The 12,357-nt window shown below is 39.0% G+C and overlaps 1 protein-coding gene across 6 annotated transcripts in view; it reads right to left on the bottom strand.

The window, feature by feature from the left end:
* The window catches only part of ZCCHC4 (zinc finger CCHC-type containing 4), a 56,744-nt gene that overhangs the window by 1,756 nt on the left and 42,631 nt on the right, over window positions 1-12,357 (bottom strand). For 5 of the 6 annotated variants that reach the window (XM_055245906.2, XM_055245909.2, XM_063619765.1 and 2 more), the window contains 4 exons: window positions 6,273-6,394; window positions 5,952-6,027; window positions 3,726-3,777; window positions 3,068-3,212 (listed from right to left, as the gene is read on the bottom strand). In XM_055245906.2, coding sequence (XP_055101881.1) covers window positions 3,068-3,212; window positions 3,726-3,777; window positions 5,952-6,027; window positions 6,273-6,394 — 395 coding nt within the window. The remainder of the gene's footprint in view (window positions 1-3,067; window positions 3,213-3,725; window positions 3,778-5,951; window positions 6,028-6,272; window positions 6,395-12,357) is intronic. The other variant, XM_063619766.1, reaches the window with a different exon arrangement.

The following is a 12,357-nucleotide window of genomic DNA, read 5'->3' as shown; positions in this document are numbered from 1 at the left end:
CCATGACACTCAACATATCGAGAACCAAGGAAGGGGCCAGAGCTACAGCAATGCCAAACCAGGACTCTTCCTCTGATTACCCAGCCGTATCAATTGTTAGGTTCACCTCTCATAAGCTTCTCCATAGGAAAAGCTTATTCTTGATCTTGTCAGGAATAAACCTGGGAAAAGAGCTTCATAAACAATGTATCTCCTAATGGGTTCAATTTATACCTCACTTTTTGTTTACTCAGCATATATTACCTGTTGAGAATACAAAACCGAATGGGCATAATCTTTGACTTCAAGGAGCTGGGAGACAGAGATAAGGGGGATAGTCACCCCCTCTCTATCCCTACTTTTTTAGGTGAAAAGGCTATGAAATCAATGAGCATCCCATGAGGAACTTGCAAAACCAGCTTGATTCCAGGATCTCTGCTCTACTATATACTCTACTTTAAATTATTTATATATGCAAACTGCTAACCATATAATAATCACTCAATAAATATTAGCTATTATTAGTTCCACATGACTATTATGCAGAATTTTGCTTGACAACTTTAAATATTTTCATATTTAGATCTTGCACTATGGACTAGGGATACTTTATCAGTTCAAAATAGAACAGTCTACAGAAGGAGTAGGATTGAAAGCTAAAACCAAAAAAATCATCTTTATAGTATTATACTGATTCGTGCATACTATATAAATCTATTTCCCCACTTTTTTAAAGTAGGATAATTTCTTGATAAGTGATGATTTAGGAAACTTAATGAAATATAGTATAATCTCTAATGGCAAAGTCAATGAAGCCATGTCACTAGGGGATACGGTAAACAAAAACAGGAGGAAAATATTTGAAAATATTCATTTGTAATATGAATATACAAAACTTTCCAGAGATAAAGTTTTTGAATGGTGATGAACTGACTGTAAGTCAGCTTTATTTTGTCTTAAAATTAAATTGACCTAGTATTTGTCCTTTAAATTATAGGTATTTATGTAACTGAGAAAATGAGCTTTAACCACAAGAGGGAGCCAGCATCATTCCAGTTAGCAACTAAAGAAAAATTAACACCAAGGAAAAACAAATTAATATAAGACAGCTGTAAAAAGCATGAGATGGAAAGACCTTTTATGTCACGTATGCTAAAAAGGCTGTTATTTTTCACTATTGTAAAGAAAAAAATAATTTTGTTGTCAATTTCATTATTTTTTTTTTTGAAAGCAGTAACTATTAACAGGAGTTTAGGGGTCTTCTCTGAGAAAAAAAGTAACATTATTTAAGAATTATCAGGCATCCACATCTCAAAGGATTTGCTCTTGGAATTAAACTTGATAAGATCTAGTCCTGAAAGATACTAGATGATTTCCCCTAATGAAATAGTATATTAGTGCCAAACAGACTAGCTGAGGCTATTTAGGAAGCAATGAAGGGCCTACAATAGAGTATCAAAATGCAAATTCAGTTTCTATGTAAGTTCACAGAATTAAAGGCTGAGCATGTTACTGACTACCACCCAGAATCACCCTGACAATGGTACAGCAATCCCAGACTAATATGATTATGAGGTTGTATTCAATTTTTGAAGGTTTATTCTAAGGAAAATATTTTATCAGATTCTTCAGGCTGGGCGCGGTGGCTCACGCCTGTAATCCCAGCACTTTGGGAGGCCGAGGCAGGCGGATCACGAGGTCAGGAGATCGAGACCATCCTGGCTAACACAGTGAAACCCCGTCTCTGCTAAAAAATTCAAAAAATAAGCCGGGCATGATGGCGGGCACCTGTAGTCCCAGCTACTAGGGAGTCTGAGGCAGGAGAAAGGCGTGAACCCGGGAGGCGGTGCTTGCAGTGAGCCGAGATCACGCCACTGCATTCCAGCCTGGGCCACACAGCGAGACTCCATCTTAAAAAAAAAAAAAAAAAAAGATTCTTCAATAAGCTCCTTTAATTAAATTTTTAAAACTCTACTTTATCCTGGATTACTCAGTGGAAATAATTATTTAAAGTAGAGTAAATGTATGAACGAGGCAGTTGTAACAGTAGCCAGAATTCAAGTGGCTAGATGACAATGGAAAAAAAAATTTTCACTGACCACAAATAAATAAAACACAGGGGAAACAATTCTAACATTATCATAAATAATTATTAAACTATCAGATATTTCTAATATAAATTAATTTTTTAAATTACAAGTCATAGTCATATGGTAGCCCAATCTGAACTTTCATATAATTTCATATAATGTCATATAATTTCATATAATGTCAAATTTAGCTATCTGGTAATCTCCAATTAATAACTGTGTAACATTAGTTTTCTTAGCAATAAAGGAAAAGGACTTAATCACTATCATCCCTTTTAGTTAGGAAAAAAGTATAATCATTCAAATTAGCTCGGTTAAAATAGCAATGTTTTTCTCTTTTTGTTTTGTTTTGGGGATAACTATTCCAGAAGCAATGCTTCTTCTAAATAAGCTATTGTCATTGGTATCCCCATACTCTGAGTTGTAATCTATAGCTGTAATCAAATATTGGTGAGAGATGTGAAAATAATCACAGAAAAAAAGTAATAAAAATTTCAAATATTTAAGCATTATGCATGTCTAAATATTTTTCTTAAAATTTGATACAAAGAAATAGCTTTCTTACAATTTGCCTACTGTGGAATTACTTGCTATTCAATCTGAAATGCCTTCTCCAGCCTTTCCTGCCATCATGTGTCTATATCTGATCTGTCCCTCAAAGCCTGACTTAAATATCATGTCCTTCAATAAAGCATGAACTGTCACCCCCTATAACTTTACACATGAGACGTAAAGCCAAAGAGAGGTAAAGTTAACCACTTTCTACCTCATATTTTGGTTATTTTCATCTCTAAGCTGTAGAACTGTAAGCTCTTTGAAAGCAAGTTCTTTGAATCATCTTCCTCTCCTCCCTCCATCCATCTATGCAGCCAGTACTAAATAGTGAAAGTGACAATTAACTTGGCACTTCAAGATCCTCTGAATGTTGCATGCTTTTGTGGATTATCCTGTATAAAACACAGATGGAATACATTTTTCTAGTAAAGTATTCGACTGACTTGTTAGCTCTTTTAGATGTAGCAATGTTAGGGCAAATACTGCGTTTATGATCCAATTCACCACAAATAAAGCAGCCATCTTTGGGGCCCTCGCAAGAATGATCTGGAACAGCACAGTAATTGCAAATGCTACAGTGGATCCAGGCTGTAAAATAAAAATTAAGTTTTAAAAGTTCATGTAACGTAATTTTTCATCTTATTGACTTTTAGGGTAGGATATACGAACAGTGTTTACTTGAAGTATTGTGGCCAGTTTGCACAGCTAGTTTTAGTTTGGCTAAAGAGACCAGGGAGAAGAGGTTGGAATTCCACATTAACTAGCTAACTTCTTTCTGTTACATGCAACAAATTCAGCCCTTCTCCAATGAGTTATGAGCTGACAGCCACTGTCACAATGGAGGCTGGCTGAGTGACACAATGCCTTATTAAAATAAGTCAAACCAAATGCCACACTGAAACAGGTTAGCAATCATCTCTCGTGCAAGGCGGAACAAGGCAGAACACACATGTTGATAACTATAAAATTAAAAAGGAAATAAATTACAAGTCTCTATGCTGATTATTTTTTCATTTATAAATCCAATGAAAAATCTATTTAGATTGAGAAAAACTCTAAAATGTGTTCATAGGATCTCAAACACTAAGTCTCAATACTTACAAGGCTTTACACACTTTTTACAGAGAAAGCAATGGTTCCATTTCCTGCCATCCTACCAAAAAAAAACAATTTTTAAATTATAATTAATTTGTTATTAAAAATCAAGTTCTACAATTAAAAATTAAAATGTCTTATTAAAATCTGTGTAAATTATTCATTCCTTATTTCTGCCTTTTCTGGGCTTCACAATTAAATACTTTGATTTTAATTTATGCATTTCTCCACTCAACTCAAATGCCTCCTTGATGGGCCTCAATTTCCTTAACTGTAAAACTAGGAGATTTATCTAAATGATCTTGAAAATCCACTCCAGTTCAAGCAACCCAATCTGCACAAAGAAGGACTCAAATGAAAATTTCAAGAGAATTAATGATTCATAATTTTATGTGTCTATAGTGCATAATCCTTAATGAAATTCATATTTGAGAACTTTACATAATTTAGAAAGATAGATTACAGGTTACTGTTTGATTAATTTTAAAACTATGAAATAAAAATATCTAGAAAAGTGCATAAAATATATCCAATTTAATGAGCATTGTAAAGCAAACACGGATAAAACCCACCAGGTCAAGAAAAAATACCACCAGCCCTCTGGAAACTGCCCCATGCCCCTACTAAGTCACAGCATCCCTCCCTTCCCCTCCAAATAACACCTCTTTAGTTTGTGTGATTGTCATTTCCTAGCTCTTCCTTCCTTTTAGCACCTTTGTGTGCATCTCTAAATAATAAGTTCGTTTTCCTCAACTTTAAACTATGCAATCTGGGCATAATTTTTTTAAAATGAAGAATACACATCATGTCTCAACTACTAAAAACTAAATATAAACAATCAGATATATTAACATTGTTAAAAACAAGTATAACCAGTAATACCATTATATAATCATGAAAAATGTGCTTTCTAATGTTTATATAAATGTAGCCTCTTCTTTGGAGAATAATTTGTGTTTATGAGCCAAACTAAACTTCACAGGCCCTTTCTGACCAGATTTAGTTAAAATAAACAAAACAACTTAAGGGTCACCCTGCCTTCCTAAAAAATTAGATGGTTTATTTATAATTGCCAAAACTTGGAAACAACCAAGATGTCCTTCAGTAGGTGAATGAGTAAACAAGTTGTGGTACATCAAATGAATATCATTCAGAGCTAACATAAAATCAGCTATCAAACCATGAAAAGACATGAAGGAACCTTTAGTGCCTATTACTAAGTGAAAGAAGCCAATCTGAAAGGCTATATACTATATGATTCCAACTGTGTGATATTCTGGAAAAGGAAAAACTACAGAGACAGTAAAAAGATAGTAGTAGCCAGAGACACCCTTCAGGAAGAAGGATGAATAGGTGGAACACAAAAGATTTTTAGTGAAAACAGTGAAACCACTCTGTATGACACTGTAATGGTGAAAACATGGAAAACATGTCATTATACATTTTTCAAACCCATAGAATGTAAAACACCAAGAGTGAACCTAATGTCAACTATGGGCTCAGGGTGTTAATGATGTGTCAACACAGGTCCATCAGTTGTAACAAATGCACCCCTCTGGTGGAAGATGCTGCTAGCTGGGGAGAATGTGCATGTGTCGGGGCAGGGGACATAGGGGGAATCTCTGTACCTTCTGCTCGATTTTGCTGTGAACCTAAAACTGCTTTAAAGAACCAAGTCTATTAAGAAAAAATAATACCTAAATAAATAAATAGGAGGATGTCCCTTTGCAGTCCTTCATCTGTAAAAAATCAAGGAGTAACTGTACCTAATAAGGCTGTTGTGAGGATTAAATGAGTTAATCCATGTAAAGCTCTTAGGAAAGTGTCTGGCATATTAAAAGTGCACAGTACATGTTATTAATTATTTCATCAGAATGATGATGGTACCTAATACATCAATGCCTTATTTGAAACACCATAATTTTGCCCTCAACGTACACATAATTGAGCATTCATTTAATGCCTTATTTGAAACACTGATAATTTTAGCAGTCACACAGTACCATTTGAAGATGAATTCAAATAACTGTTGGTGATGATGAAGGCAGTTAAGTATTTTTAAAAGCCTGCTGTACTCTATAATTTAAAATACTGTATTATAGCATAATTAATAAATAATACATATTAATACAAATCATATTAACAAAATAACATTGAAAAAGTAATAAAACTAGTAAACTAAAATAAAATGAATATATCTAAATAAAAATACATTCTATAAGAACACCATACCTTGGATGTGCAAGAATTACAGTGCTCACAGTGTTGATTCTCTAGAGAAACATATCGTTGACACAGAGAACAAAATCTACAGAGTAAAGGACAGAGAAATCAGCTGCATACATTTCTTGAGATTTAGAGTAGATAAAACTTTACAAAGCACTCATTACAAAAACTGGGTGCAATCTGAATTCAATTAAGTATGAAATTATGGACCTAATTTAAAAGTAATAAAAGAATAACATGATTCAATACTGAAAGCATTTGACTGATAGACATATGTAACTTTATATTCAGTGACTTGTGTACTTCAAAGTTCCACTGTGATCTTACCTGTACCCTTCTTCAGTAGGAAGGATTATTTTGTTGGGCGGAATGTTGGTGAAAATACGCACAGGAGACTGTTTTCGACCTGTCTTTCCATGTTTATAAAGTGCATGATTATCATAATCTACCTAGAAAGTTAAAAATTAGAGCAGAAAGAAAATTTACTCAAATTAGTCAACATTAAGATTCCTTAACCAATAAATGAACAAACTGATGCCAATATATGCGTTAAAGTATTTGTCATGCCAAATGTCAGGTTCCAGTCCAAGCTGAGGACTGAGGGGAGTGGGTGGACCAGTGGTGGGTAGCTGGAATAACACTCAAGGATCATAGACAGTTTCGACATGGCTTTTACTCTCTCTCTGGGCATGAGCGAGACTGGGCGCAAGCTGTGGGTGCAAGCCGACCTGGGTGCAGGCCATATGTACAGCGAGCAGGTAATTATACCTTTTACAGACAACAATGGCTCCAAGCCAAGCACGAGCTCCTGTGGGTGATCACCTAATGAGCCTCGCATGGCGTGGTTACATAACGTGTGGAGTTGTGCGACTGCGCTCCAAGCCTGCGAAGTCACGCTGTGCCAGAAAGCCACCTCGGCCTACTCCTGACTAAAGCGCAGCCATCTCTCTTACACTCCACCTCCTTGGCCAAGGCTGTCCTCTGGGCAGGGACACGTGCCCATAGGGTGGAGCCCTGAATTCATAACACACAACAACACAGAAAGCAACAGCTCCAGCTTATGGCAGGCAACCACCTCATGGTGACGTTACCCCAATGTTGCTTTATACATTAAGCCGGCTTTTTGTTCCCCTATCTTTAAAGGCGTTGGGGCAGGCAACAACAGATTACCTTTTGTCCCCATACTTGGTCGGAGGAGGTCATCCTTCCTCCTATAGGGTCTTGCCACATGGCCTGGCCCCACAGGGGCTGGTGACCAACTAGTCACCTTTGTAACTTCTAGGTAGTTAACCACAAGGTTAACCCTTGACAGACCACCCAGGTATCAGTACAGTTTACCATAGGTGTCACCTCCTTGGTGATCACCATCCACAGTGCTCTAAGTTCAGCCCATTGGCTACTTTGCCCATGCCCCATTTCAAACCATATGGTATCAGTACTAGGTTGGACTGCAACAGTAGTCTATAGGCAGCAGCAGCACCTTGGCTAAACTCATCTGTGTATCATGCCCCCCCATCAGGAATGGGGGGATGCCCCTCCTTAAACAGCAACGGCTCAAGGTGTAGGGTTGCTTCGGGCACCATGGCCTTATCTTGCATTAGGACTACAGGTCCCATGACCTCTTACAGCTCTGCTGCTAAGGGACTTGCACTCAGCATACTCTGCTGCTCCCAGTAGGTGCCCCACTTTGCCAAAGTGGATGTCTGCGCTGTCCCAGTTTGGGGGATTGTTATCCAGAACACACCCATCACACTATCAGGCAAGTCGTACGCCTGTCCTGCCATGCTCTCGTGAATCTGAAGGGCAGCATATGAGTTACGAACTGCTTCTTTATCAATGAACAACGGGGCTCAGCTCCCTTCCACAGCTGGGACCAAAAGCCCATTGGTGTTCTCAAGTGCTCTATGCACTGCTATTGGCCCCAGCCAAAACTATCTGTGGTCACATGTACATTCAGCTCAAATGGGCGCCCCGGTCAACTACCTATAGGGCTTATGCTCGCTAAATGGCCCACTTGGCTGCAAGGAAGGCGGTCTCAGTCGCACCATCTTAATTCTAGGCAAGGGGAGTGTTGCCGCTCCTAAATCTGCAAGAGAATCAGAGGTTAGCATATCATTAACAAGACCATGGCTAATGGTGGGGCTATGCAAAAAGCCCTGCGGCAACACTGTGAAAGTCCATTGTCATCCTCCCATGAAGGCAAACTGTTCCTGGCTCTCTGGAAAAGAATGCATTAGCCAAGTCCACTATATAGTGATACTGTCCCAGTTCCATCAAGTGGTCCATCAAGTCCGTGATAGACGGCACAGCTGCCAAGTCATGTAAAATATCTGCGCTAGTGTCTACCAGCACCAGCACTTTCTGTACATTGGTGGGAGACCAGTGGATTGCTAATTGCACATGTGGCCTCCTCGGGAGGGGCACTTTGGCCAGTTCCCTCATCAAACAGAAAAGACTTTACAACCCCGCCTGGCTGCAGCACATAGTCTTTGGGCTGGAGTGCCAGGGTGGGACCAGGTCACGCAGAAACACTCTTCTCCTGCTTGGGTATTTTCTGGAATTGTTGCTCTGGAAACAACTGTCTCCACAAAGTTCACTGGGCTGCTTATCAATTTTCTCTTGGTTGACCCTGGCCAAAATCAAATCTATCCACATCTGTGAGCGTGTCACTCATTGGGACCCCCTTTTCTCCCATTGAGGGCTCCCCTGCAGGTGGGGCATCTTTCCCTTCTTCGTGGCATGGACCCCTTGATCCTGCCAACAGCCTCCTTGGTATCAGACCAGGTGGGGGTCTCTGGCCAAGACAACAGACCCAGGCCTGCATCCAGAGCAGCCTCTAATTCCTTTTCAAGCTCTGTAGCCGGGCCTCCAGATGCCCCGCCTATGCCTGGAGGTCCCCATTCATGGCAGCTTCTAACTCTTTTTCTGAGCTGTGTAGCCAGGCCTCCAGGTGCCCCATCTGTACCTGGTGGGCCCTTACCTCTACTGCATCCCTCAGGGACTGGGTGTGTACTTCTCGTAGCACAGTCAAAAATGCCCATCCAACTCTGCTGGCAAAAGCTCATTCCTTCTCAGTGCTCTGCATTTCTAGCTGCTTCAGTGCCTTCTCCATGCTCGCAGGGGACCCATCTACTGCTGCCCAGGTTTCCACTGGAGCCCATCCAAGCAGTACAGCTGACACTGGGCACCACAACCCATGTTGTGGACATATGGCTGACCCAGAATCACCAGGGAATGAAGGCTCACTCTCCTTGGTATCCTGTTCGTGATGTCAATTGTCACGCCAAGTGTCAGGTTTCAGCCCAAGCAGAGGACCAAGGGGAGTGGGTAGACCAGTGGCGGGTAACTGGAAAAAGACTCGAGGAATTGTAGACAGTTTCAACATGGCTTTACTCTCTCTCTGGGTGCAAGTGAGCCCGGGCATGAGCCAACCCAGGCACAGGCCATATGTACAGCGTTAGCAGAGTAATTATACCTTTTACAGACTAATAGTGGCTCCAAGCCAAGCACGAGCTCACGAGTGATCACCTAATGCACCCGCGGTGTGGTTACATAATGTGCAGAGTTGTGCACCTGTGCTCCAAACCCGCTGAGTCATGCTGCGGCTGGAAAGCTGACTTGGCCTACCCCTGACTAAAACACAGCCATCTCTCTTATAGTATTTAACAAGAAATTCTTAAGAGCAAGAGTTCGCTTATTAACCAACAGCTTCTGTAGCAGTAAAATTTCATTATTAAAAAGATTTGTTATGACAAATTCACATTGTCTAGTATTAAAGGAACAACTCTAATATTTTATCTAATACAACAGACTTTACAAGAAAGTCTATTATGTATTCAAGAACTTAGCTTTTGGCATTAAAAATTCAGCCTTTGAAGATGTGTGCTCATTTGGTCAGGGTTTCCCATTTTGTGTGTGAAATTTGCTCTGTGTCATCTTACGTAAGAAGAGGGTACCGATACTTAAAGTTGCTGTGAAGGTTAAATGAGATAATGTTTGTAAAACACTATTCAAGGCCTGGCATAAGGTAAAAAATGGAGATGAAGACACAGGTTCACAATTATAGTTGTTCTCCCCACAGTGACTATTTCAAACATGTACCTCTCTCCTCAAGGTCCTTAATTCAACTTTTAGTTTCAGCAGATTATCTTGAAAGCAAACCAAAGTGAACAAGCATGACTTCTATTAGCTTCTTACTTCAGTCTCCTCCTCCAACCTATTATCCACGAGCATTCTCAATTTTGTTTTAAGACTGCTATGAATCCACCTGACCAATAAATCCATCTTTCTTTACATCAGTAGCTCTCAAAGTGTGGTGTCTGGATCAGCAATAAGTGGGATCTTATTAGGAATACAAATTCTCACCTCACCTAGGGCCTAATAAAACAGAAACTCTGGGAGTAGGGCCCGGCAATCTGTGTTTTAACAAGCCCTCCTGGCACATTAAAGTTTGAGAACCACTGCTTTAGATTATCCACGAGAATACCATGAGGTTTTTTATGAGGTCAGTACAGGTAAGCCTGACATTCAAATAAGTTATGTACTGAATTGTTTCTATGATAAACAAGAATACAAAAGAACTTACAACAAAACTGGCTTGTAAGCTAGCTATTTAATAAGTGAATCACAAAAATGTAAGAAATTGAGGACAAGGGAAAGAGAGGCCTTTAAGGGGAGATTCCTAGGCTTGTTCTCCAGCCCTGTCTAGTTTAAGGCTAAGCTTCAGCAGTGGGAAAAACTAAGTACACTGTAGCACAGGATGAGGAGACCCAAGGGACAGTGTGGAAAAGCCCCTAAGGGTTTCTGGCTGTCAGTATGGTGGGTCTGCAGTCCAGCATAACTGTAAAAGCTGGCACAGACTCACAGTTGGCCTATTTGGAAGTACAGTATCACAACAAGGAAACTGTCAGGTTAGATCACATTTGAAGCCCCGTGTTCAGTCACTACATTTCAAGAGAGACGTTGATAAAACTAGTTCATTTCTTTGAAAAATAATGGGAATGAACAGAATTTATAGCTTAACAAATTGGGGATGTTTATCCAGAAAAGAGATGACTGGGAGGATCTGATAGCTATTCTATAACTGAAGGGGTGTCATATGGAATAGCAATTGGACTTATCCTTTATTGCTTCAGAGAATAGGACTAGGACCAATGGTTGGAAGTTAATGGGGAGCATATTTTATCTCCATATGAGAAAATTTTCTAACGATTAGAGCTATTAAATAAATTGCATTGCCTTCTAAGGCTGTAGTCCTCTGCTCACTGGAAGCATTCAAGTGAAGCTGGATGATGGCTGGTCATGAATTTAGTGGAGAGGATTATTACGTTGGGAAGTCAGCCTATGTTACCTGTTTCTAACTTTGAAAATTCTATGAATATATGTTATCTATTAGACGCTAGGATACAAAAATAGATTTTACTACAAAATCACCTTAAAATAGTACCATAAGTCATTTTCTTTTAAAATCATTTAAATTCATAATGTTTCCCCTAATGCACTCCTCTGTGTACTCAATAAATATACAGTACCTTATTAAACTCAACAAAGATATTTTGAGCATTTATGAGTGTCATAAGAAAAAAATTCTTCCCAAGAGATTCATATGAAGCTTTTCAAATGTTGGAGAATAATATTTTAGAAAGATATCTAGTACATGGAATATTCTATGCAATATACTAGACAGCAGATGGAAGAGAGGGAAAAAAAAGAACAATTTCTTTATGGTTACCCAAGGAGTCAGCGAATGTATATGTCAGGAAGGTGGCTGATTGCTTGATTTTGCATAACCTAATTGAGATTATTATTATTTTTAAATGTGGGTTTGTTGTGCTAATTAACTATAAACATATGGTATGTAAAATGCATGCTGCTACAGTAAATTAATGTACCTCTAACATATATCCATATTTCATAGCTTCAGCCACACAAATAAACCTCCTATGGAAGTGCTGTAAAGCAAACACAATTTGCAAATTGCCTATCACTAGTAGTAGAGCTGATACACCATTTTCCCATCATTATCCCTGACATTTCACTCACAATGATGATGAGAGGCATTTTCAAATAGAAAATTTCTCCCATGGAACTGATTAATGTGATGAAGTACTGTATAGAAATGAGGGAAAGCACAAAATCTCTGCAATTCCCAATTTTTAATTTTATCTATACGCAAATGTCTTCTGTAACATGAGACTGAAACTAGTTAAATGGAGACCGAGACATCCATGTCAACATTTATTTTGTGCCTACTATCTTCCAGGTATCAGGCCAGGAAAGAAAGATTAAATAAGACAGAGTACTTGCATTTCTGTAACTCCCTAAGGATTGTGTTCTATTGGATTTCGGCACACACAAAAGGTCCCCAGTACCTTCTTCTGCTCCAGCAACCAGCTTCTACCACAGCAGCAAA

This window comes from Symphalangus syndactylus, chromosome 16 (genome assembly GCF_028878055.3).
Source record: "Symphalangus syndactylus isolate Jambi chromosome 16, NHGRI_mSymSyn1-v2.1_pri, whole genome shotgun sequence".
NCBI classification, from domain to species: Eukaryota; Metazoa; Chordata; class Mammalia; order Primates; family Hylobatidae; genus Symphalangus; species Symphalangus syndactylus.
The sequence above is the reverse complement of the archived record's forward strand: the minus strand, read 5'-3'. Positions and strand labels throughout refer to the sequence as shown.